This window comes from Eleutherodactylus coqui, chromosome 12 (assembly GCF_035609145.1).
Source record: "Eleutherodactylus coqui strain aEleCoq1 chromosome 12, aEleCoq1.hap1, whole genome shotgun sequence".
Classification (NCBI taxonomy): domain Eukaryota; kingdom Metazoa; phylum Chordata; class Amphibia; order Anura; family Eleutherodactylidae; genus Eleutherodactylus; species Eleutherodactylus coqui.
Window position 1 is genome coordinate 55,008,696 of NC_089848.1, and position 27,134 is coordinate 55,035,829.

The window sequence follows — 27,134 nt, forward strand, 5'->3', positions numbered from 1 at the left end:
GGAACTTTGAAATTTCAATAGGAATCCACATATACAGAAATATTCAATAAAGGATTATTTAATACATATCATACTACGCAAAAATTTCCAATAAACTGCTTCATGTATGTGTGCGTAATAATGTATCCATGGTTGTACAATGGTATCAGAAAGGGTATTACCTCCAATTAACATGATACAAATAGAAAATATCTTCTCTGCATCAGTATTAGCTGAAACATTTCCAAACCCAACGCTAGTTAGACTGCTGAGTGTGAAATACAATGATGCAATATATGTACTTCGGATGGTAGGACCACCTTGTGTATTATTGCTATAGAAAGGGGATTCTAGTCTCTTTCCCAGTTCATGGAGCCAACCTGGCAAAGAAAACAAAAGGCATGTTAGAAAAATATATATTTTACAGCTACATCATTTCTCATCAGAAACATGACAAAAGGTGATTTTATTAGAGTTAGCTGATTTACTAAACTCCTACCCATCCTACATCCACACTTCAGTATATGCACCCAAAGCCTAGACTTTCACTCATCTGTATCCACATACAGCATAAAATGGCATTTTTACTGCTGGGCTTTTGCGCAATGGAATATGATAAATCTAGATTTTATGTGTAAATAAAAATAATCTTTGGAAAACCAGTTCATACCTTTTATTCCAAAAAGGTGCTTTCTTGTTACTTAAAGTGTGCCAGCTCTTCAGGTGACTATTCAGAATAAGCTGCTATCTATGTACATGAGAAATAACACTACTTCTGGCCATTATATATTTTGTATCCTGTATTTTCCCCATTTCCTCTTCCGCAACCGGTGTCTGTGATTTTCCTTTTTCTCAGAACTAATGGGATGAGTCTTAGCTGCTATGCTAGGTTCTATATACTGTGCACAGAGAACTGCAGATTTTGCTCCTTAAGAATACGTTCACATGTGGTGCATTTGCTGTTGATTTTCTGCAGTGGAAAATTGTGCATCAAGTCCACAGTAGTAAAGCCACAAAAAATGGTGGAAATTTTTGGTGTAGATTCACTATCGATTTCACCCCCTCATCTGAAGGGGTGAAATCAATGGTGAATCCACACCAAAATGATTTGGTGCTTATTTGCTATATGCTTAAACCTTAACAGTAACACACACATACATATAACATTATCAAGGAGTCTGCTAGGGAGGTATAGAGCAGTGTACATCATTAGCTTTAGCAGCATGACTATGGGAGTCTCTGCTTCTCTACTCCTCTTTTCCCCTCCCTTCCCCTCCCTTTTGCTATCATAGACTTCAGTGAGCAATATGACTCCTTCTACACTTTCCGTTCTCCATCTTGCTGACTTAAGAAACAAAGATGACATTATTTGCCACAGGCAGTTGACAGTACGCTAGGAGGAAGTGAGACCCCTTATTGCCAGCAGTTTAGAATGACTTTTCAGCACAAAAATGTCATTTTAGGTCAATAAAGTGAAATTAACTTTTGTTAGTTTTGTATTGTCTATCACATAAGCAGAAGTTGTTTGAAAAGTTATTGACTATTTAAAGGGGTATTCCAGGACTTTAATTATTGATAACCTATCCTCATGATAGTTAATTGGCAGAGATCCACCACTTGGTATCATACCGATCAGCTGATTGTCTGGCCCACTGTCCAGTGCAGCAAATCCGATGTCATCATTGGTGGTCAGGGCCAGAAGTTTAAAAGCTGGCTTCACTCCCATTGAAATAGATTAGAACAATGTCTCCTATTGCACTTTTGGCTTCTCACTACGGACTACGATCGGAACCGGATGTCTGACACTGACCCTAATGAGGAGCAGGAAGTGTAAAATGAGACATCACTCCCATTGATTTTAGTAGGAGTGAAAATGCCTATTACACTCCTGAGCCTGACCAGTAATGACAACGTCATCAGCTGATCGGTGGGCAACCTGAGTGGCGGATGACTGCTGATCAACTATTGATGGCCTAGCCTAAGGAATATCCCTTTAATAAATTTAAGAAAAAATACAACATGCCCTACTTGTCACAATTTTGCTGTGCTGTTTGCCTTGAATGACGAAAAACCACAAATGTTACAACTATGTATAAAAGCCATGAATAGAGTTTCTACATGCTGTACCAGAATATATAGAATAAGCTCTAGGTTCTAGAAAGATTTGTAAGAACTGATATCTAAAATAAAATAATATAATAAAAATAACGTTATTTGCATGTACTATAATGACATTTTACAATGTTTCTCTGCAGTGTATTAATGCGGACCCGTGACCTAAATCCAGTTCTGTACTATTGTGTAAATGCAGGCAGTGACAGTCTAAGAGACTAATTCTCTCCAACATTCTCTTCAAATGATACCTCCAGTTAAGGATAAGGATAGATGTACGCTGCTGCATTATGACTCAGTTTTCCATAGCACTTTCGTAGGACTGCCAAAGATGTGCACAAGCCCACTTCTGTATCTCTGTAGCCCTCCAAGAATTTTTTTTGTCCAAAATTTTCAAAAGAAATTGTGCCATGCTCCATTTGGCTCCATATATACAGAGGTATTCTCTCCTAAATGCATTGACACAGAGTCAGCAATCAATGGAGGCCTTATGGCTCCATACTAGGGAGACACACAGGATTTGTCGTCTATGGCACAAGCTCCATCCCAGTGTGTTTGCATAAGCCCTTAAATAACTAAAACCTGAGTCAATGACCTGATTTTTTTAACACTGTAATCTTAAACTGTATTTTTAGCTACACTACATTTTTTGTCAATCATATAGCAACTATTACCTATATATATATATTTATGGAAAAAATAGCAGTGATCAATAAGAAATTATTTCAATTTCCCATTGAAATTATTTTAAGAAAACAAGACATATTGTTGATGCAATTGTTTTATATAGTCAACCTAATTGCATGTCCAGAGAAACACAAATCATTCAAACAGCCCTGTTTATAATTATGGTGTATGAAAAAAAAATGTTCGATACATCAATTTTTTAGAGAATAGGAAAATATCCTCAGTCTAATTGATTGTAATTCATTACTATCAAGTAAAAATGGAGTAATCAAAGTTTTAAGTAAGCTTAAACTTTTTTTCAAGTTATGTATACTAGTATTTTAATATCAAGAACAATGGTACAGGGCTTCACTCGGGTATATACCACAGACTTGAAGACGTAAGTATGAAGAGTTAATTTGCAGGATCCAAGTACAATGAGTATGATTCTATGGCAATGCATTTCATCACTGGAACAACAGCTTTGCCTGACGAAGCTACTGGTCCAGTGGTGAAATATTGCCACTAAAATAGGTCTGAAATACAGATGAGCGAGTATACTCGCTAAGGCTAACTACTCGAGCAAGTAGTGCCTTAGTCGAGTATCTGCCCACTCGTCTCTAAAGATTCGGCTGCCGGTGGCAGGCGGGGAGCGGCGGGGGAGAGCAGGGAGGAATGGAGGGGAGATCCCTCTCTCCCTCTCTCCCCCCCCCCCCGCTCCCCCCTGCTCACTCCCGCAACTCACCTGTCACCCCCACCGACAGCCGAATCTTTAGAGACGAGCGGGCAGATACTCGACTAAGGCCCTACTCTCTCGAGTAGTTAGCCTTAGCAAGTATGCTCGCTCATCTCTAGTCTGAAACCAAAGGAGACATATCAAACCCCAAGGGGAAAAATCTATTAGAGATTGGGGATGGAATAGCATGAGAGGACAGTCCACATGAACTCTTGCATTTCATTCCAGCAATTTATTAAAAATAGTTACAAGGGTCTTAGCCAGAGCTTTAAGCTAGAATAGGAAGCACCAGGCCTTCATTTATTCTGGGGAGATTTCCCCATTTCAGTCATTGGGTATCTAGGCAGCCTTAGAATAACCCAAGCCCTGGCAGCAAAGGAAGAAATTATCTTTGGAATCTTCATTTTAAAATTCCACTGTTTAGACATACGTATACTGTATATATATATATATATATATATATATAGTCTCAATTACAAGTTGCATATAACATAATAAAAAACAACATATATTTTTAAGCTCTGGCTAGTTTAACAGCTAAAACATTATAATTCTAGTGCTGATATTTGAGAATAATCTTCCTTTGTGGTTTATAAAATATACCACTGAAAACATTTTTCATGTTTCAGATGCCCAAGTAGCTGCCAGGAGGGGGTTAAGAAATGAATCCATCCAGTCAATCTGACTATTCAGTGATGGCTTTTTCTCATTGTCATTCATGCTGTAATACTTAGCATAGATCGAATGTATAATAAATCAGATTTTGAAGATTTTCTTTCTTTTTTAAATAATAAACTTTACTCTTTAAAAGGTTTTAGAATGTGCATATTAGCCTAATATCTTTATATCAGACCAAATCAAGCCCCATAAAGCATAAATAATTTAAGGATGTTCTAGGAAGAACTATGGGTCTAAATGGTCTTTGGATCAATGCGCATGACTGTATGACAGATCTGTGCTGTGTAGATCTCAATAAAAACTTAATAAACTGCTATCACTCCATACTATACTATATACAAAGAGGCTTTTTCTCACTGACTCATATGGCATGTTTTTCATTATATGCCATATTATGGAACTATTTTTCTCTCTGTATGGGAAGTAAATTATGTGTCTCAGAGGAAGTATATAGCGGCCCAAGAAGTCCCAAAGGCTTTCTAACATGGGATCATAGGGACTTTAGGATTCTGTGTACTGCTATACAGGCTCAAAACACAAAGCTTGACCATATACGTGAGCCTAAGGGCTCAGTTACACGGGCGCATCGGCACCCATGTTACTGCAGCCAGCAGATGGCCGTACCTGAGGACGGACGTCTCTCTGCAGCTCTGGGAGGAAGAGCATGTGACCGGCGTCATTGCCGGCCATGTGTTCTTTCATCAGCGCTGGAGAGAGACGTCCGTCTTCAGCTGTGCCGATGCGCCCGTGTGACTGAGCCCTAAGCCTTAATTTGTATTATATAAAATATTTACCTTTATGTGACAGAACCTAATGGTATTGGGGCATATACATAGGTTAAATATTAAGTATGGTAAGAAAAGAAAAAATACATATATCATGAATAGTATTATAGTACATTTTTAGATCCACAATACTAAAGGAAATGTTTGTTTTTTTCAATTTTTGTTCTTATCATGTTTTGTGCCAAGTAACACTTCCTTTTCATGCATTTGCCTATAAAACAATTTCAGAAATTTCTACATGAATATTCATTGAATGTTAATAATTACCAAAACCCAGATACCTTTTCTATATAATTGGAGGTTAAAAACATGAATCTTAAAGTGAATATCTTTTGAACATCTTATTTTTGCACAGTACTTTCGGAAAAATGCCTTCTATTTAATTTCCATACCATCCAAAAAATTGCATAGACTGTAATAGTGCCCATAGACCTCCAGCCTATTGGTGGAATGGTCATTTGGCCAACAGCTATTTCCCAACTTTCACTCATACACATGAACCTTCAACTAAGCTGAAGAATAGAGCTCACCTCCCAGGGAACAAAATAATGAGGCATTGAAATTCAACATTCCCAATCTCTCTTTCTCCCAATACCATCTATTGAGGGGAAAGTTGAGTGTCTTTTAATGGATTAGAGGGTTGTCTGGCCCTGTTAAAAGCAGGTTTAGACAACTAAACACTAACATGTAAGCGAAACATAGTCATAAAAACTAATAATCCAGGAGAAAAATGCATCTCATTATACTATTTCTATTCAAGTACAGTTGTGAGCAAAATAAATATAATTCCTCATTTACTTTATCTTTGGTTTCCCTTTGCAACTATTACAGTAATTGCCAAGACATAATTCATGTCCATAAATGTTAAGCTTTGGTAACACTTGAGGTTTTGAGGTTGTCATGGCTCTGCCCTGCAACTAACAGCTCTAAATGTTAATATTTTTATATCCTAATTTGGGGTATTTTTAATATGAATTGCATGATTTAAGATTATTACCACAATTCCAATGACAATGCTGATATGTGAATAATTGTGAAGTTTAATCCCAAGTATTCCAGCCTAACAGAATATAGTACTTATTTAATTCTACAATTAAACTTACAAGTTAATGTTTTAACCTTTATCTTAGCTTATTTTTCAAGAACATATCGGAATTGTTTCTAGCTAATCTTCAGATATTGCATCCATTAATCTCATTTTAGAATTTCAATATTTCCCCTTTAGCCTTCATCAATGTGAACATGTTTCTGTATGTTAAATGAATTTGAACTAATATTATTTTTCTAGCACTAGGTATTCTTAAAGAAATCTAGTATTAACTCATTTATACTTTAAAAATCCTTTCGACATTTTAACATCATCCATATATGATTTTTAGCATTTAGAAAACATGAATTCATGAGCCAATTTTTAGAATAATTTGTGTGTGAAAGACTTGGTTGACAAATAACTTTATTTTTTAATTTTCCGGGGATGCTAATGTATTAAATCTATGATGCACTATAGCCTTATTGATTGAGTTTGTGAAATGAAAGGTGTTGTATATTTTGGTTTTATATTCAACTTGAAATTATTGACACTGTGTATAGAATAACATGAATTATTATTAAGAGGACCGAACAATAAGTTTTAATTTACCAACTTACTTTATATGTTTATTACGTCTGTTGGATAATTTTAAACTTATCATTGTCAATCTTATGAGGAAGTAAAATACTTTGATCATTTAAAATTTTAGTAAAATATTTTTCATTTTTAATGTAATTTGTTAATTATATATAGATCTATTTTAATTGGTGAATCTTATGTTTAGGATATATAAAAATGTAGAAGATATAACTAAACTTTTTCTAACTAAACATTTTACTGAACAAAAATATATATTGTGGACTTGTTTTCAATTTTTATCATCAAATATCATTTGGCCAAATTATTAACTTTATATGAAAAAAATCAGGATAAAATAAGGCACTTACTTTTAGGGCGGATTTTTACAGCCTTAGATTCAATGGTGTTTGACACAGTTACAATCCACTTCCCGGACTTATTTGTTTCTTCATTGTGAATACACCCAGAGAAACAGGAAGGGAAAAAAGATGACAGTAGTGTAATAAGGATCTAATCGTTTTTGTTCTGACATTTAATAGTAGCTATGCTAATTAGCTACACATCTATTATTATTATTTGCCAGGGATCAAAATATACGTATATAAATTTCATGTAAATTAAGTAAAGTGTCATTTGCTATTTTTAAATATACAATACTAGTTACCGTTATATATATAAAAAAAAAAAGTTTGGTGATATGAAATCTAGGGATCACAGATATGACTACATATAGAAAATGGTAAAGATGGGGGAATATGAAATTGATTTGTGTTGGTTGGATTTAACAATGCTAGTAATGCACAAACTGGATTTACAAAATTGTCAATACCTGCCTACATAACTCAATGCTTTTGCTATGATAGTGGTAGATTGAGCTATTATATCTTTACATTCTGAAGCAGAACTGCTTAAAATGGTGAACATTTTAAAATTCCTTGCTAGTTAGTAGGTTGTTAGAAAAGAACAGTTTATTGTACTATTTCACACACTCGGGTATAGCTTACTCTTTTATGTTGGTTCTTGCTAAATATCATATCTTGGAGCACTTTAGTGTCAATGTTGATTACCAATACTGCCAGGCACATTTAAAAGCTAGTTCATAGTAAAGGCAGAGTTGATACCAAGTTCAAGAAGCAAATTACTGATTTGTCCTTTGGAGAATCAATGGAGAGTCCAATTTTTAAGGATTTACTTCTTTGAGGTGATAGTGAATAATTTTTGGACCAAATTCGTAATCTAAGCTTTACCCTTTTTCATTGTCTTCCCTTAATTTTGCTTTCGGCAAAGTGGTACATATCTGGTAAATTAGTTCTATTACTTTAAAGGTAACTTTACACCAAGCAACTATAGTTCAGAAAGGTATATGACAGTCATTTATTCGCTTTTACATTTAGTGCGTATTGTTTATTAGTTATTTGCCAACATGTTGTTTGTAACAGGATCTTCATGCTAATTTATTCACAAGCTGTTTAAGTATGAATGACTGTGACTTTACACTAGGCAACTATTGATCAACTAGAAACTATTTTTTAGGTGAAGTGAGAGAAAACTACTAGCAATTAGTAAGCAAATTATTGGTCATCACCCTGTTGGTGGCTATGTTGACATGGAATGACTAGCTTTGCATTTGCTCTTTGAGGGCTTAGTCACACGGGCGCATCGGCACCCTACATGGGCGCCGATGCGCCCGTGTGACTGAGCCCTTACTGCAGGAAGAGGACAGCCGTACTTCAAGACGGATGACTCCCTACAGCGCTGAAGAAAGAACACATGTTCTTCCTTCCGGCACTGCAGAGAGATGTCCGTCCTGAAGAGCGGCCGTATTCTACCTGCAGTAACACGGGCTCCGATGAGCCCATGTGACTAAGCCCTGAAGTAAATATTCAGACAATAGTCATCCCATGTAAAGTCACCCTTAGTAAGACTTTAAAATATTGGCATAAATAGTCATGAGTAGAAATGTTAGCACAGAAACGTGTGCAAAACTTTTTTTATATGGGCTTCTTCTGTCTGTTAATCAGACGAGAATGGGGTGCTAGTCGTAGATCTACCTCCGTGAAGACTCTCACAAAAATCCCTCAGCTGTAGCTAATACACTAGTGATTGTCAAACATGGAGTCATCAGCACAACTGCTGGCCCGACAGATAATAGAAACTACTAAAGAGTGTTGTTATTTTTCTTTTAAGATATGTTTTACTATAGGACCCATGTTGCATATGTGATATGTCTGCAACTGTAAACAGTTCCATTATGCCAAGAAATATATTACTTTAGGCCCAAGTACCAGTAACCTAACATTTTTTTTCAGAACTAGACTAATCTATGGCCATTGATAAGGTTTTTATAGAATGATACATCGGGCTCTTTTCATGTGTCAACTTTTTCCAAGTCTTACACAACCTTCATTATTCGAGATATGTTTTAGACAGAATAAAGGAAATATACAGTAGAATTAAATAATACATATGTAGCAGACATTAAAATATCTGGCATAGCAAATTGCACCATTAAAATAGTGCGCCAATGATATCTGCTAGAGATGAGCGAGTATACTCGCTAAGGCACTACTCGCTCGAGTAATGTGCCTTAGCCGAGTATCTCCCCGCTCGTCCCTAAAGATTCGGGGGCTGCCGCGGCTGACAGGTGAGTTGCGGCGAGGAGCAGGGGAGAGCGGGCGGGAGAGAAGGAGAGAAAGATCTCCCCTCCGTTCCTCCCCGCACTCCCCCGCCGCTCCCCGCTCCCTGCCAGCCCCCGAATCTTTAGGGACGAGCGGGGAGATACTCGGCTAAGGCACATTGCTCGAGCGAGTAGTGCCTTAGCGAGTATACTCGCTCATCTCTACTATCTGCATAGCATGCTACTCATTCACATTGCATTAAAATGGCCTTTTTGCTGCACGAATGTTTAATATCTGTATTTAAAAATGTGTGAGCACGCTAATGTTCACACAGAGCAGTTTTATGCTGTTTTTGCTGCTGTTTTCATTCAAAGATATGAGTAGATCCTAAAGAGAAAAAAAATGCTGTCTTCTTTTATTGTTGCTTTTATTTAAAGACTATGGAAAACTGTGTGTGTAAACCTGACCTAAGTCTTAGCAAAGTGAAATTCTTGTAACGTACAGTTTATTTGGGTTTATTTGGGTCTATACCCGATAAACAGATATTAGTAGCTGTTCAGCGCAATCATAATTTACCTAAGGTATCCTAACACTGGATACATATTGTAGACAATGGATGTTCTTTCTATCACTAGTAAATGAGGATTAGTCAGGATGATTCATCTGCTGATTGACGTCAGGACAATTCATTCACTAACTGATACAGCTGTTCCTGAAAACCTGCATTAATTAGAGGAGGAGGGGATTTGGTATGCAGCTTAGAATCCAACTAGTCTTAATCCTTATTTTAAACTATGTAGGATAGTCATTTAGATATCTAAGAAACCATTTTTAGCAATGAACTGATATAATATGAATTTTCTAATTTTGGGTTTGACCTTTTATGCTATGAGACTCTTCAGTCAATTTCCAATTTCATCAAGTACGGTATATTAATTTAAAAAATGAGACGTTGTTAAAAGAGAATACATGCTATGTCTGAATCGAAAAGAAAGAAAAAATATATTCAGTGTATTAAAGGATAAATAATAATTATTACAGGCAAAACATACTTAAATATTAGGTTAGGGCTACATGATGAAAGATTACAGTATAGCCTTGTGATCTCCTAATCTTACAGAAGTAATTGCTTGGGATCTTCATATCACGGTTGCAGCTACGGCAAACCAATGTGACCCGCATTGACTTCTAATAAGTTAGGAAATTGCAGGGCTACATTGTGATCTTTGTGACACATGTTGCAGCCAAACTTGCCATTTAGCTGCAGCCTTAAGGCTTATTTCACCATTAAAGTTTACTAAAGACACAAATACACTGTTGGTTCGATTTAACAGATAATGTGGTTTCCTTATTGACATACTCAAATGTTTACAGTCCTCCAACTTCCACTTTTCATTTAACTGTAATCTTTGTTATCATTACACTTGTAGGATATATCATAAATAAGGTCAAATAGGTTATTTCTAAATCAACTCTCAAAAGTTATTGGCTCCAAGTATAGTTTCAAATAGATTACCTTCTAGTGACCTTTAGGGCCTTGTTGTATAAGGACTAGAGATGAGCGAGCATACTCGTCCGAGCTCGATGCTCGTTCGAGTATTAGGGTGCTCGAGATGCTCGTTACTCGAGACGAGCACCACGCGGTACTCGTCTCGATTAAACGAGCACTGACCATTGAATACAATGGAGCCGGCAATACAGCCGGCTCCATTGAAAGCAATAGGCTGCCGGCGAGCGCGGGATGAATTTTCGGGAAGGGCTTAAAAATATAAGCCCTTCCCTGAAATTCATCCAGAAATGTGTAAAAACAAAAAAAAATAGATACTCACCCGGTCCCGGCAGACGGAGTTCAGCCGCGGCCGGCAGCAGTTCTCCTGAACTGCTCTGAGTAGTATTCAGCAGCCGGGGATTTAAAATCCCCACCTGCTGAATGAGCTGCCTCTGATTGGTCACAGCCTGGCCAATCAGAGGCAGCTCTCACTCACACCCATTCATGAATTCATGAATGGGTGAGTAATTGCTGCCTCTGATTGGCTCAGTGCAGGGACCAATTAGGGGCAGCTCTCAGCTGTCATTCAGCTGAGAGCTGCCCCTGATTGGTCCCTGCGCTGTGCAACCATTCATGAATTCATGAATGGGTGTGAGTGAGAGCTGCCTCTGATTGGTCAGGCTGTGACCAATCAGAGGCAGCTCATTCAGCAGGAGGGGATTTTAAATCCCCGGCTGCTGAATACTACTCAGAGCAGTTCAGGAGAACTGCTGCCGGCCATGGCTGAACTCCGTCTGCCGGGACCAGGTGAGTATATATATATTGTTTTTGTTTTTACACATTTCTGGATGAATTTCAGGGAAGGGCTTATATTTTTAAGCCCTTCCCGAAAATTCATCCCGCGCTCGCCGGCAGCCCATTGCTTTCAATGGAGCCGGCTGTATTGCCGGCTCCATTGAATTCAATGGGCAAACATCGTTCTTCTCTGCCACAGCTGTTACAGCTGTGGCAGATAAGAATGATTTGTCTAGTATATGTTCTCAATGGGGTCGGCGCTGCTGCCGCCGGCCCCATTGAGCGCATATAGAGAAGAGAACAGGAATCGCAGATCGCAGATAGGTGCGATCTGCGATTTCTGTTCTATAATTTATCGGACGAGCGCATAAAAAGTGCTCATGTGTCCGATACCATTGCAAAGCAATGGTTTTATAAAATCGCCGGACGCATGCGCATGCGCAAATCGCGCGAAAAAACACCCGTCTGACTGCGCCCTCACAGTGCGAGGGGGGGGGTGTCTCACTCTTGCCGCTATTGTTGCTTAATAGTGAGACCTCGGAGCCCGAAATGCAGCCCTGCATGTTGCTCCTCGCCTGCCCTATCCATTTCTGTGTTTTTTACATGACTTTGGTGATTTGCTAAGATTTTCACAAATGAAAACCTTAGCGGAGCACCAGTCATATGCAAAAATGCTCGAGTCGCCCATTGACTTCAATGGGGTTCGTTACTCGAAACGAACTCTCGAGCATCACTGAAAGTTCGACTCGAGTAACGAGCACTGGAGCATTTTGGTGCTCGCTCATCTCTAATAAGGACCCATTATTTTTTCAGAGCCTGGACCTACTGGAAGTCCTTCTGTTACTCTGGTGTGTCAGTGTGATCTTTCATCTACTTACAGTTCACAAACAAGAAACTGCAATATTGCATGTTCTAAGTAAATTTAGTAACCCTATAAAAAGTTTTTTTTTAAATATAGCATCATTAGTCTATGGTACTTCATTACAATCTGTTAGTAACTAAAGTCATGTGCTCTGGCACATTATTTATTAATTTACTACTCAAAGTGTTAAGAATAATTTTACTTAGCAGTTAATTATTGTAATTGCGTAATATCATAATAAAAAACTTTTACTAAACTGATAAATATTTCTCAATGAATTCCAATGCATGAATTTTAGAGTCATAGAGTAATCTGATAAGAAGAATCAGAAGCTCATTTAAAACAACCTTAGGCTTAGGGTAGTTTCATACAAATGTGTTTTGTGCATACATAGGTGCGTACATATGTGCAAATCTCTGTACGACTAAAAACACGCGTGTAAGTAGCTGCGTGCGTTATTTTCAGTGAAGCAGCGGCTACTGCCGGCGGCTCCATTGAAGACAATGGTCTGCCAGCACCCCTGAATTGTTTTTCATGGAAGGGCTTTAAAAAAAAATAAAAAAATAAAAAAAAACTTACCTGTCTGCCACTGCTGTGTCCCCAGCAGGGATAAAGAACACATCCGCCGCATGCGGCAGATATTTCCTTCATCCCCGCTAGTAAAAAGAATTCCCTGCTGCTGCACCTGCCACATCTATGACAGATGCAGCAAAGGAATACTTCAATTCCCTACCGCAGCTGTCACACATGACAGCTGCGGTAGAGGATCCTGCTGCCGGCACCCTGTCATTGAATTTCAGAGAAGGGCTTTAAATATAAGCCCTTCCCTGAAAAAACAGTAGAAGCAGTGTAAAAAAAAAAAAAAATAGATACTCACCTTCCTTCAGCTGCTGGGGCTCAGCCGCATCTACTCTGCGCTGTCCCTGGCTCTGTAGTGCTGTTCTTTGAGCAGGCGGGGATTTAAAATCCCCGCCTGCTGAGAGAGCTGATTGTGATTGGCTGAGGTGCTCAGCCAATCACATGCAGCTCTCGCCTGTCATTCATTCAGCAATTTTAAATACCTGCCTGCTCAAAGAACAGCACTACAGAGTCAGAGACTCTATTTTTTTAATTTTTTATACTACTTTTACTGTTTTTTCAGAGAAGGGTTATATTTAAAGCCCTTCTCTGAAAACCAATGACAGGGTGCCGGCAGCAGGATCCTCTACCGCAGCTGTCATGTGTGACAGCTGCCGTAGGGAATTGAAGAATTCCTTTGCTGCATCTGTCACAGATGTGGCAGGTGCAGCAGCAGGGAATTCCTTTTACTAGCAGGGATGAAGGAAACATCTGCTGCATGCGGCAGATGTGTTCTTCATCCCCGCTGGGACACGGCAGCAGCAGACAAACACGTTTTTGTTTTTTTTCACACTAAAATTATTGTTTTTCAGGGAAGGGCTTATATGTAACGCCCTTCTATGAAAAACAATTCAGGGGTGCTGCCAGAGCCTTGTCTTCAATGGAGCCGCCAGTAGCAGCCGTGGCTCCATTGAAAACAATGCGTGGATTCACTATGGTGCATGCATGTACTATCTTTGCAGGCACACGTCTGTAAAAAATGGACATGTGAACACACCATAGGGAATGCATTGGGGCTAACAGAGGCGTGTTTTTGTGCGCAGGTATGCACACACAAAAACACGCTTGCATGAAGGCACCCTTAATTTCCCCAATGTCTGTGTTGTATGGTCAACCTGGCAAATACTATGGTATTGCATTATACTGTGCTTTCACAGGCTGCCTATTAAAGGGAAAGTCACACTAGCGTTTTTTTGTGCGCGTGCCTATGTGCGCAAAAAAAATGTGCATCTGATAGAGCCATTGGTTCCCTATGATGTGTTCACATGTCTGTCTTTTACAGGCTCAAAATACTCGTATCTGCAAAAGATAGGACATCTGTGTGCCTGAAAGGTTCGTGCTGCGTGAAAAGATTCCCCGTAGGTAGTCCCATCATCACTGAACACTGTGACAGCACACAGCCCCGCCGGCCCCATTGAAAACTTACAGAGAAAATCGCAATCCTTTTCCACAGCTGTGACAGCTGTAGCAAAGGAAAGCGATGTTCTCCCATTGCTTTCAATGGGGCTAGCGCTGCTGCCACTGGCCTCATTGAAAGCAGTGGGATGCGGGCAACCCCACATTGATTTTCAGGGAAGGGCTTTAAATATAAGCCCTTGCCTGAAAACCATCCCTAACTGTAGTAAAAAAAAAAAAAAAAAAACTCAGCTAGTGCGGCTCTTTTCCCTGTCCCCGGCAGTCTTCATCTGTTTGCTGGTGGCCAGGGATTGAAAAATCCCCGCCTCCAGAAAGCGCTGCCTCTGATTGGCTGAGTGCTGTGACCAATCACAGGCAGTGTTCAGCTGTCATTCAATGAATGGCTGAGCACTGCCTGTGATTGGCTGAGTGCTCAGCCAATCAAACCCAGCTCTTCCAGGAGGTAGGGATTTTTAAATCACCGACAAGAGAAAGAGCTTCACAACAGTACCAGGGAGTCAGCGAGAAGAAGCGCCGAGCCCCGACACCGGCGGAGAGGTGATGTGTTTTATATATATATATATATTTTTTTTATTATTACTTCTTTTTTTTACAGCAGCTAGGGATGATTTTCAGGGAAGGGCTCATATTTCAAGCCCTACCCTGAAAATTACTGCCGGGGGGGGGGGGGGGGGTGTTGCTTTCAATGAGGCTGGCCACAGTAGCCTCGGCCCCAATCGAAAGCAATGGGCACAGAGCTTCAGTCACATGCCTTTTTAACATGCGCAGAGTGCATTTTTTTTGTGTACATAGGTGTGCAAAAAACCCACTCATCTGACTAAGCCTTAAAGATGTGCTACAGGCACATATTAATATGCAGAAATATATGGCAGCCCTGGGGGCCTTCAGAATGTCCCAGACTGCCATGACACCCATCCGGCACCACCACTATCTTATTGTGGAGGGGCCATTCAGAACATTTACATCCTGATCGATCAGGATATTTAAATGCTGCTGTCATAACTGACAGGGATTTTGAAAAGGGTTAACAGTCATGATCAGAGTTATCCCTGATTGCAGTTGTTGCAGGCAGGTGTCAGCTGTCAGAGATAGGTTTGGCTCCTGAGCCCATTGCATGCACGGTATGTGCTGTGGATGGGCATTTGCATCCTAACTGCACAAGGTAAATAGTCATATGTGTATCACAATGGGGTTAATGTTGGTGAAGACCATTGGGCATTTATTTAGCATAAGTCCCCTTCTCATATTTAGAGCCGAAACCAGAGCGGACTCTAAGGGCTCACTCACACTCACACGTTCTGTGTGCATTAGTGGCGCCTGAAAAGATCGCGGCTATAGTGCTGTAAAAGATTGAGTTAACGGGCTACTTTAAGCTACTTGAAGCAGCCCGTTCACACGATCTGAGGTGCATACTGCTTGGCTTCAAGGGTCGCATAAGAGCCTATGAAAAGCAAGCAGCAAGGATAGGACATGTCCTATCTTTGCGCACAACTCGGAGCCAACATACGAGTTTACACTGGCATGTGCTATCATTTGCAGTTGCGTGTGTTTTGCGCATCTAAAACTCCTTATGAGTGAACGCTTCTCTAGGACACCATTGGTTCTATTTAGACGTGATCTTTTCACGTGTCGCTAGTAGTAGTGGCAATGTAACTTATGGGAGTTATGGAAATAGCTAAGTCAGTGACTCTCTTAGCTTTTAAAAAGCCAAACAGTGTAATAAGGGTATGTGTTTGGAGTCTTTGGAGAGAGAGCTGTGTAATTCATATATTTGCATTCATTGGTTATAAATGCCCTATATAAGGAGTGAATTGTCATGAGTTTCTCTTATATCTCATTTAATTTTACATTATATTCTTGTCTGCATTTATTCATAGGATTACACTATACAGAGTTGGAGGACCTAGAGATGAGCAGCATAAATGCTACCCACTATAAATGTGACTGCTAAGGGCATAACTAGACAATTTGACCAACGGCTATTTCACATGTGTGGCCATTCAAAGGGCTTTATGCAGACCAAAGATCAAGGATAATTGCATGTAGACAGTTGCTTGACTCAATAATTTCTTTAGATAGATGTTCTGACAAAAAATCTTCACATTGTGAAGAAAAAAATGGGTTTGCAGGTTAATGGCCCATTTACATGCAGCACTTATCGTTCAGAATTAGTTCAAACGAGCGAAAGTGAGCGATCATTATGTGTAACTGCAAATCCATTGTGGACTGCTCATTCACTTGTCGTTTATCAATGAGTTTCAGCCTGCATAAAAATAGTCGTTAGTTTGTTCACTTGTCATTAAGTTGATTAATGACATTTGTTCAGTTGTTCAGTCTTTCAAACGACTTGGGGGAACAGGTGATTGTTTGCAGTTCTAAACACAATGACTCATGAGGCTGAAGACAATGGCTTTTTCTTCACACTAACTAAAAACCTCCCACTAGAGATTCCTCCCATATACACATGCCCATCTGAGCAAACAACATATACAGTGTTTACATAGCTAAAGAGGGAAATGGTAAAGATTTCCAATCTTGAAATGTAAATGCTCAGCATTTGAAAGCAAAAAAGTTGCTAATTCGTTTGGTCGTTCGTTCAAACTACAATCATTGCTTGTAAATGGCTTTAACATTGTTACTTATCAAAGAGATTTTTGCAAAAACTTTCACAGTGCCCATGCATAGCCTCGCTGAAAAAATCTGTTTCTACAAGGTTAGAAATCAAGTTTGGGGATGAAGAGAATTATTGTACTACAAGGTGGGCCACAAAAAAAGTAACTTGTTCCTGATCCTGGCACCACAATCTTATAAAAGCTGTCTAAAGGAAAATCTGTTGTTGTTGTCCATACGAATCACAGCACAACTTTCACTTACTACACTGCTGAGGTCAAATGAATCTGGGCTGTGCTTGCTTGCTATGGACAATACAGATGAGCGAGCACGCTCGGATAAAGCAGTTACTCGAGCGAGCATCTCTCTTCTCGAGTAACTGCTTACTGGTCCGAGCAGGCTGGGGGGGGCGGCGGGGGGTAGCGGGGGGGAGAGGGAGATCTCTCTTACTCTCCCCCCGCTTCCCACCGCCGCCCTCTGCTCACCCCCGCCGCCCCCAAGCCTGCTCGGACCAGTAAGCAGCTACTTGAGAAGAGAGATGCTTGCTCGAGTAACTGCTTTATCTGAGCGTGCTTGCTCATCTCTAATGGACAACAATGACAGATTTTGTTTTATGGCCCTTTTACACTGGACGATTATCATTCATTTGAACGATAATAGACTCGTTTAAATGCATGCAAAAAACTGAATCGCATGCCATTAAATGCAGTTGTTCACTTTTGAACGACTGTCTGCTTACTGTGAATGGAGGTGGGCAAGGTGTGAATTTTCCTAGGCCCACTCCATTAGCACAATGAGCGATGTTTGTGTAATAAATAAATAAATCTTGCCATTTGTATAGCGCCAACTTATCCCACAGCGTTTTTCAAGTAATTTATTTTTCCCACCAAGCTGGTTACTCATTTTACCAACCTCAGATGGATGGAAGGCTGAGTCAACCTTGAGCCGGCTACATGTAAGATGCGGAATTGAACTTCCAACCTTCAGGCCGTGAGCAAGAGCTTAGAACCGCATTTCTGCTGCCTTAGCACACAAGGATCAAAATAGTGCTGGAGCAAGCATCACTGGGACGAGTGTCGGGCATCATTTGTCCCGCAGCTTGTCCCATGTAAAAGGACCTTTAGACAGCTTTTACAAGAGTGTGGTTCTGGGATAAGCGGTGGGCTGCTTTTCTGAGGCCAATCCTGTACAATTATCTTAGTATTGATGCTATTATCTAAGAAATTCTCTTTAAAAAATAAAAAATCTGTGTCTGCGAAATATCTTAACTTGTCTGTCAACAAAATCAACTAAAGTGTGGCCATATATTTTTAAATATCTGACATCAGATCATCTGATGTGTATGGTGTAGAGAGCGAACGTACTCGGCCACGCCCCTTTTTCGCCCGAATACCGCGATTTTTGAGTACTTCCGTACTCGGGCGAAAAAATTCGGGGGGCGCTGTGGGTGAGTGGGGGGTTGCAGCGGGGGTGGGGGGGGGGAGGGAGAGAGAGAGGGCTCCCCCCTGTTCCCCGCTGCTACCCCCCACGCCACCACGCCTCCCCCCGCCCCCCGGCGCCCCCCGAATCTTTTCACCCGAGTACTGAAGTACTCGAAAATCGTGGTTCTCGATCGAGTAATTACTCGAAAGGAGTACGTTCGCTCATCTCTAGTATGGTGGCCTTCCAACTGCAAATGTCAGGGGAAACATGATCCTTTTGTTCTCTGGAGATAAAAACTACTGCTGTAATTGACTGGGTCAATTACACAATATGCTAGGCCAGTCAAAGCATACATGTGTATGGGAGTCTTCGGAGAAAAACTTTATTTTGTTTATATAATTCATATTTTTGCATTCACTACTTACATATGACCAATACAAAGAGTGAACTGTCTTGAGTTTCTTTTATATCTTTAATTTTATATCATATGCGTGTCTGCATTTATTCATAGGATTTAACTACAGAGAGTTGGAGGACCTAAAGTTGACTTAGAGAAATTATAAATAGATTTTCAGTCACTAAAATACAGAAATTTTAATTGTCATTAATTGGTATGGTTTGAAAGATCTACAATGGTATATTGTATTTAGAAAAACAAATCCTAAAGGTGTCACATCTCCTTGTTTCTAGCCACTTAACCATTGGCATCAATTTTTAAAAAGAGCTATGAACTAATATGATCTTTATGTTTCAATATTCATCTATGCAACAGATACACAACCTTCAGAAGTTCATCCAGCATTTCTAAATAAAAAATCTTACAACTAAAATCTTGGTTTACAATGTAATCTGATTTCCTATCGACCAGAAAGTGATAAAATACATCCAATATTTATTATTATCAAGAACCTCAAACAATCCTCTTTCCTATTAACAATCCATAAAATAGGCAAGCTCAATCTTGGTTGCTTATCAGAGGACAGTGATATCCTCAATATACTACATCCATCAATTCATATACAAAAAGATTCATTGAATGGAATGCAATTGCAATATTTCAATTTGTGACTACTTTATGTGTACTGCCAAATTTTTTCAAGACATGTAATCTGGGAGGTGAATCTCAGTGGTAAAACAGAACCCAGTCATTTGGGTTATTTCTCTATGAACTCAGTGGGTATTAACTATAGAATTTATTATTTTAGGAAAATTTTCCTAGTCATTCAATAGGACATTCTATTAAAAACAAATTATATTGATCTGTATAAATTCTTATTTAGTAATTTTTTATGTCTACTAACTTATATTCACTAGAAAGCCAGTGATATGCAGACACTTTCAAATCCATACATCCTCCCCCAGAACCATGGGCATTAGTATTAAAATGCTGGGAAAAGAAGACAGCTCGCCCGAATTAGGTATTACTTGTAATTCCGAGCATTTTATTCCGATCGTTGGTTGCGATCGCTTCAGCATGATTTTTAATATGCATGCAGCAGCGCCCATGGTAATGGCTTTAAATATGCCAATTAAGATAAGAAGTTGATCAGGTCAAAACTAGAGATGAGCGAACCTACTCGGCCACGCCCCTTTTTCGCCCGAGCGCCGCGATTTTTGAGTACTTCCGTACTCGGGTGAAAAGATTCGGGGGGCACCGTGGGTGAGTGGGGGGTTGCAGCGGGGAGTGGGGGGAGAGGGAGAGAGGGCTCCCCCCTGTTCCCCGCTGCTATCCCCCGCTCCACCACGCCTCCCCCCGCCCCCCGGCGCCCCCCGAATCTTTTCACCTGAGTACGGAAGTACTCGAAAATCGCGGTGCTCGATCAAGTAATTACTCGAAACGAGTACGTTCGCTCATCTCTAGTCAAAACCTAATTCATGTGAATATATGGTGCGTATGGGCAAACATATAAATGCATACAGTCGTGTGAAGGAGTCCTCAGGGTATTAAAACTGAAGGACCAGTAGGATTTGCAGTGGCGATACTTCCAAACATTTCAAAGCTTTGTTAGGGCTCAGTCAGACAGGCATTTTTATGTGCGTATGTTACCTGCATTTGCGATCTGCATCTATACAGAACCAATGCTTTTCAATAGCAGCGGTCACATGCCCAATATTTACCTGCGCACAAAAATGCACAGCGGTAAATATAGGGTAGCGGATTTTAAAACGCAGGTAACTGCGGCATCCATCTTTTTTGGATGTGAAACCCCTGGGTGCTATTGCATTCAGGGGTTTCACCTTGCACTCAATGAGGCTGGCGGCAGCAGCACCGACCCCATTGAGAACATATAGTGAAGATTGCGATCCTCTGGCACAGCTGCCGGCAAGCCCTGCAGTGATTTTCGGGGAAGGGCCTTAAATATAAGCCCTTCCCTGAAAATCATCCCTAAAGCGTGTAAAAAAATTTAAAAAATATATACTCACCTCTCTTCAGCTGCCAGGGCCCAGGCACATCTAGCTGGGTCTTCTCCTGAATTGCTATGATGATTTAAAATCCCCACCTGCTGAAAGGGCTGCTTCTGATTGGCTGAGCACTGTGACCAATCAGAGGCAGCACTCAGCTAGTGAATGACAGGGGTTTCACATCCAAGGAATCCCCTGCTGCAGCTGTCACAGCCAAAGCAGGGGATAGTGGACAGCGCACTTTATCTGCGCAAAAACAGGGCCAAGTGCATTTTTTTCTGCATGCCGCCCTCTTCTGTAATGCGAATTTTTGTGCATTTGCATTCTGCGCCCAAAATGTTTAACATTACAACGCCCGTCTGACTGAGCGCTTAGACAGCAAAAGTGACCCTTTTTGTCACATTTTCCAAACAAAAGCCAAAATCCATATGTAAACGAAAGAGCCACATGTAGGGGCCTGTACAAAGACTCTTTGCTCTGTACTATGCATCGTGGCAATGTGTGCTGTGCCACCATACTTATTTTTCTATTTTATCAATATGAAATTTGACAGAACGAACATTTGTTCATGTCCGTATGAAATCAGAGATATACAGAGAAACAGCATAGTTACAAAGACTACTATGGCTGCCATGTTATGGCTTGGTACAGTACAACTTGCAAGGTTGTAAGTTGTTATTAGCAATAGACTCAAAATGCCTAGGTGCATGAGGGTGGTTTCACATCTGCATTGGGGATTCCACTTTCCTGCTCTGTTTGGGGAGCTGGAAAGGGGAGCCCCTGTGACTGAACGGCTCTGTCCCTGGACAGAACCAAACGGCATTGGACAGACCCCATTGTCTATAATAGGGTCCTCCTGTTTTCCGCCCAACAGCCCAGTTTTCGATGGAAGAAAAATCGCTGCATGCAGCGCTTCTTCTTCTAGTATTTTCAGCCGAATCTGTGACAGAACCTCTGGACAGAGGTCCTGACGCAGATGTGAAACTGGCCTTAGTTGTACACCTCTCTTAACTAAGAAGGTTTGCAGCAACTCCGATATAACTAGAAACCATATACATAATGCAGTTACGCGCCACTCATTTAAAAATGTATATTTTTCTCTTTTCTTTTCAACCTATTTGCAGAAGTGGTCATGAAGTGGCTGGACTTAAATGATCAGGGTATTGGGCTGAAAATAGGTAGAAGAACCAACATTAGTCTAAGATACGCAAAAGATATGACCCTTTAAAAGCTCTTCCCTGAAAATCATCCCTAACTATGGTCACAGTGCTTGGCCAATCACACACAGCACTTGGCCAGTCATTGAATTCAATGACATTATTTTGTATATTCAGATCATCTATAATCTTTAATGTAATGAGTATACATGTTGGTTTGCTATGGATCTACCTGTGGTTGTGCATATTTGGTCATCACTAAATAAATCTATTAATTGACACTGCACTTGCGTTTTATTATAGTAATTTCCAAATCATGACATTTGGGTTGTGCTATGCTGAACTCTGAAGAGATGATGGGCAGATTTATGGTATTAATGGTATTTCAAGTGGCAATAATTATGATTTATAGGCTTCATTATGGTGGGCTAGGGTGCTATATATATGTGTTTATGTCATCTATTTGAACATGTAAATACAATATATTTAAAGATTACGGTATTTATGAAGATATAAAAATGTTTAAATGAGTGGTGTATAACTCCATTATATGTCTAGTTTCAAGGTTGTAAGAGGTGTATGTTAATGAGTCCTTAAGGCTGCTTTCACACCTGTGTTAGGGCTCAGTTCAGATTTTTCAACCCTCTGCTCAGTTTTGGAGGAGATAAACCGATATAAAACAGAAAAACAGATCCATTTATTTCCCCATAGATTTCAGTGGGGTTTCATTTGTTTCCATTTTGTCAGGTTTCCATTTTAACAGAAAAAAAGCGTAGTTTGCAGAGTTACTTTTCGGGGTTTACTGCATGGACCTTTCAAGCTAATAAATTTAAAAAGTAACTTTTATTAAATATTAAATTTAAAAAGAAGAACAAAACACACATATAAAAAAAAAAAAAGATCAAATGAGGAGTTATGATACAAAACACATGCCACCTATGTGTAATGACCAATGAGGTTTGAGTCACACGATAAGACTCAACTGATTAGATCATTGGTCGTAGAACATAAGTTTAGTAGTTTGATCAGGTGTGTGTCAGATCATAGAAAATGGTCTGACAACTAACCATGTGTCATATCATAGGAAAAGCTGACACACGTTGAGAAAAAAGAGCGTTACCCTACGCGTTTCCCCCACCGAGTGGGTTCCTCAGGGGTTTCGATACGCTATTCCCAATGATATGTTGGGTTGTGGCTTAGAAAAAGATTATTGTGAGACCTCTTAAATGTCCAAAATTAATGGATCTAGCGGTCTCAACACTTAGATCTGTCAGGATATAGAGATAACAAAAAATAGAGTGCACTCGAAAATTATGGAGTGCACTATATTCTAAGACAGATCACAGAAGTGGCCCAGAACGTGGCAATAATCAGCACAACTGTGGTCACTTAGAGAACATAACTAGCCTCAAAGTACAAGGTAAGGACGGGATAATATAGCCCGGTCCAGTATAGCCGTATGATGTGGTCAGGACGGGGTAGTATAACCCGATCCAAAATAGCCGTATGATGTAGTCAAGAGATTCAGTCCCTATTGTTCTATAGATTTTTCAGCCAGCAACCTGGCAGATGGATGCTATCTCAGGTAAAAATGTTAGCAGATAGATGCTGCCTAAGGTAGTTATTTGATAAACTGACCCCTACAATAGGACAAAAAACTGAAATCAAATAAAGGAAAAAAAACGGCGGCATGTCAGTCCTAGTGGTGGGCTGACAGCATAATGATTATCTAGTCCTCAGAGCTTTAAATAGGGCGCACCAAGTGATGCCTCTAGTGGGTGTGTCTCGCTTGGGCCAATGGGGCCAAATTGGGAGACACGTCCCTCATAGAGCGTCGCCATGGTTACCAATATACACATCATCCAAATCGTTCGTTGGAACGCCTAATGTGCCACATACCGCTATGCAAGTTGCTCAGAGATGCCTACCAAGCCGATCGCTACGAGCTCCGAACGGATACTTTGGAGCGATCTTACAGACGCCTGTGTTTAACATCTGTATCTCGGAGGTCTAATAGATGACGTCATGACGTACGGACGTAAGGGGACGTCATTCCTTAGTCGGCGCGGAGATCACATGACGATCCACGTCATGAAGGTCGTCATGTGATACCAAGGGGGGGGCGGTCTGAGGGGCGGCGTCAGGACAGCTCAAGTCCTAACCATGGCAACGATGATACATAGTCAACGGAGTCGTCATGTGGTGCCAGTTCGAACGTGGCAACAATAATGCATAGTCACGTGGTGCCAAAGAGGCGATCGCTGAAGCGGCACACATGTTATTCAATTCTATGTCACAAAATGCCAAAAGTAGGAAGTATAGTGATTGATAATGGACAGCATTATAATTAGCGGAGGTGCCAACGGTATCCTGATGTAAAAGCAAGATTAAAGACTATTCTGGGGATAAAATTGCCTAGTACATCATAAAAAGGTTATCAGGCAGTACAGTTGTTATTATGTACTAATTGATGTAAGGTAGCCCCCGGACAATCCCGCATACAGATTTCTTCAATAGGAAAATATCATAACGGCATATGCTCATCCATCCGAGTTAGTTTCATGAAAGGAATTTGAAATGGATATTATTATTTCATGATTGGACGCTCCATGAGAAGGTAAGTATCAGAAGGATATGACGGGATGGTGTATATGAAATAGAGGACTAGAAAAGAATTTGTGACTACAGACAACTATGAAACATCTTGTACAAGATAGAGAATGAATCTCATAGATAGTGAAAATAGCATAATGGCTATACCCTACAGTATTTAATTCTTCAAATAGTAAGATATTATATTGATGTTCAACCACGTCAACAGTAGCGACAAACATGAGTGCAACCTTTAAATAAAACAATTAAATGACAGCTGTTCATTTAGTCCAGTCGGGGACATGGAACGTATTCGAAAAATCCAACTAGCCTCTTTTTGCAAGAGGAGTTTGTTGGTATCCCCACGGCGACCGTCATGATGAATTTGCTCAATGCCTTGGAAATAGACCTGTGTTTCATCACCACCGTGTGCATCCCACATATGTGTTGCTAGTGGTGTCTGTTCGTTGCGCCTTATATTTCCTATGTGGGCAAGGATACTGCGGCGGAATTCTTGGGCCGTCTTGCCCACATAGTTTAAAGGGCATGAGCATGTAGCCAAATATATAACATTTTTTGACCGACAGTTTATGAATTCACGATTCTGGAATTCATTGGCTGTGCTTGCACTTTGGAACATGGGACTCTTTTTGATAAACGGACATGCTGCACATCCTGAGCATTTGAAAGTCCCCTTTAGATTGTGCCTGCCTAACCACATACTAGTCGGTATTTCTTGTTTAAAATGGCTTCTGACAAGACGGTCACGCAAATTGCGTCCTCTGCGAAAAGTGATTAAAGGTGTTGGGGGTAATAAATCACTGATATCATCGTCATCCTTAAGGATGTCCCAAAAGCTGCTCAAGATCCCCTTAACGGCAGAGGAGCCGGTATCAAAGGTGCCGATGATCCTTGTTGGTGTTGCTTTTTCCTTCCTCCGCGATTGCAGTAATTCACCACGGTTTTTATGGGATGCGTAGTTATAGGCCTCAAGAATTATATTTTCTGGGTAACCTCTCTGTCTGAACCTGAAAGATAGTTTGTCAGCTTCAGCTACAAATTCGTCATCTGAAGAACAGTTACGGCGTATACGTAAGAACTGACCTTTTGGGATCCCTCTACGTAATGAGTAGGGGTGATAACTGTCCCAGGTCAATAAAGAGTTGGTTGCCGTAGATTTACGAAATGTAGTTGATGAGAGAGTGCCGTCTTGTTCCTTAGTAATCTTGAGGTCGAGAAAAGTGATAGTTTTCTCTTTGCACTCAGCCGTAAAGTGTAAGTTGAGATTATTGATGTTCAGTTTCTCAACGAACTCACCGAAAGTGTTTGCCGTGCCTGACCAGAGGATAAAGATATCATCTATATATCTTGCCCATAAGATGACATTGTTGGTATATAGATGGCTCTCTTCAATGAACACGTGTCGTTCCTCCCACCAGCCCAGGAGCAAATTGGCGTAAGATGGGGCACACGGTGTCCCCATCGCGGTGCCCCTGAGCTGGTGGAAGAAGACATCTTGGAAGAGGAAATAGTTGCGAGTAAGGATAAATCTCAATAGTTCCAGAACAAATTGATTATGTTCGTAATACTGTTGGCCTTTCTGGCTGAGAAAATACTCGTTAGCCTTTAGGCCTAATTCATGAGGAATTGAACTATAGAGACTCTCCACGTCCATAGTGGCCAAAATAACACCGGAATCTAGGTGAATGCCCTCTATTTGACGCAACATGTCGAGGGTGTCCTCGACATGTGAAGGTAAAGAGGTGACAAAGGGCCTTAATAGCTGGTCCACGTAGGTACTCGCATGTTGACTTAGGTTGGAAACTCCAGAGACGATTGGACGCCCTTTGATTGGTGACAGTCTCTTATGCACCTTCGGCAAGGTGTAAAACGTGGCTATCCTCGGGTGCTTTGGGACAATGAACTCAAATTCTTTGGGAGTGATCAGCTTAAAGGTCAATGCTTTTTCAGCGATAGATAGTAATTCGCTGGAGTATTTCAGAGTAGGATCAGATGAGAGTTACTTTTCCATCCGAAAAAATTTGAAATCTGATGGAATAGAAACAAATGGAAAACTTTTCATTTCTTTGAAACCCTGTTAAAGTCAATGGTGAAAAAAACAGATCAGCTTTATTCCGTTTTATATTAGTTTCTTTCCTCAAAACATGGAGCAGAGAGATGGAAACCCTGAACTGAGCCCTAAAACAGTTGTGAAAGCAGCCTAAATCAAACTGAACTAGAAGTTCATTGTATGGTTCAAGCTAAATAAGTTGCAGTTTTATAAGCAAAGTTGCAAAAAACTCTTATTTTAAAGTTTCAGTAGATAACTGAATAGAAACTCATAAATACAAAATCTTTATCACCTTGTATAGATGCTGGGTAGTGATGAGTAATTAGTGGAATAATCGGTTTGTGCCGATATAGGGCCAAAAATCATCATGAATTGGGATGGTCAATTACAACTCATATTAAAGTCAGTGGGAGTAAATATCAGGTTCAATAATTTGCCCTCTAGAAGGTCCCCAATGCAGTCAAAGTACACGAAATTGCATGGAAATACCACCATACATCTGGGGAAAACTATGCT

The 27,134-nt window shown here is 40.2% G+C and overlaps 1 protein-coding gene across 1 annotated transcript in view; it reads right to left on the bottom strand.

Moving 5' to 3' along the window:
- KCNH8 (potassium voltage-gated channel subfamily H member 8) overlaps positions 1–27,134 on the bottom strand; it is a 335,452-nt gene that overhangs the window by 102,494 nt on the left and 205,824 nt on the right. The window contains exon 8 of the mRNA XM_066585790.1: positions 162–359. Coding sequence (XP_066441887.1) covers positions 162–359 — 198 coding nt within the window. The remainder of the gene's footprint in view (positions 1–161; positions 360–27,134) is intronic.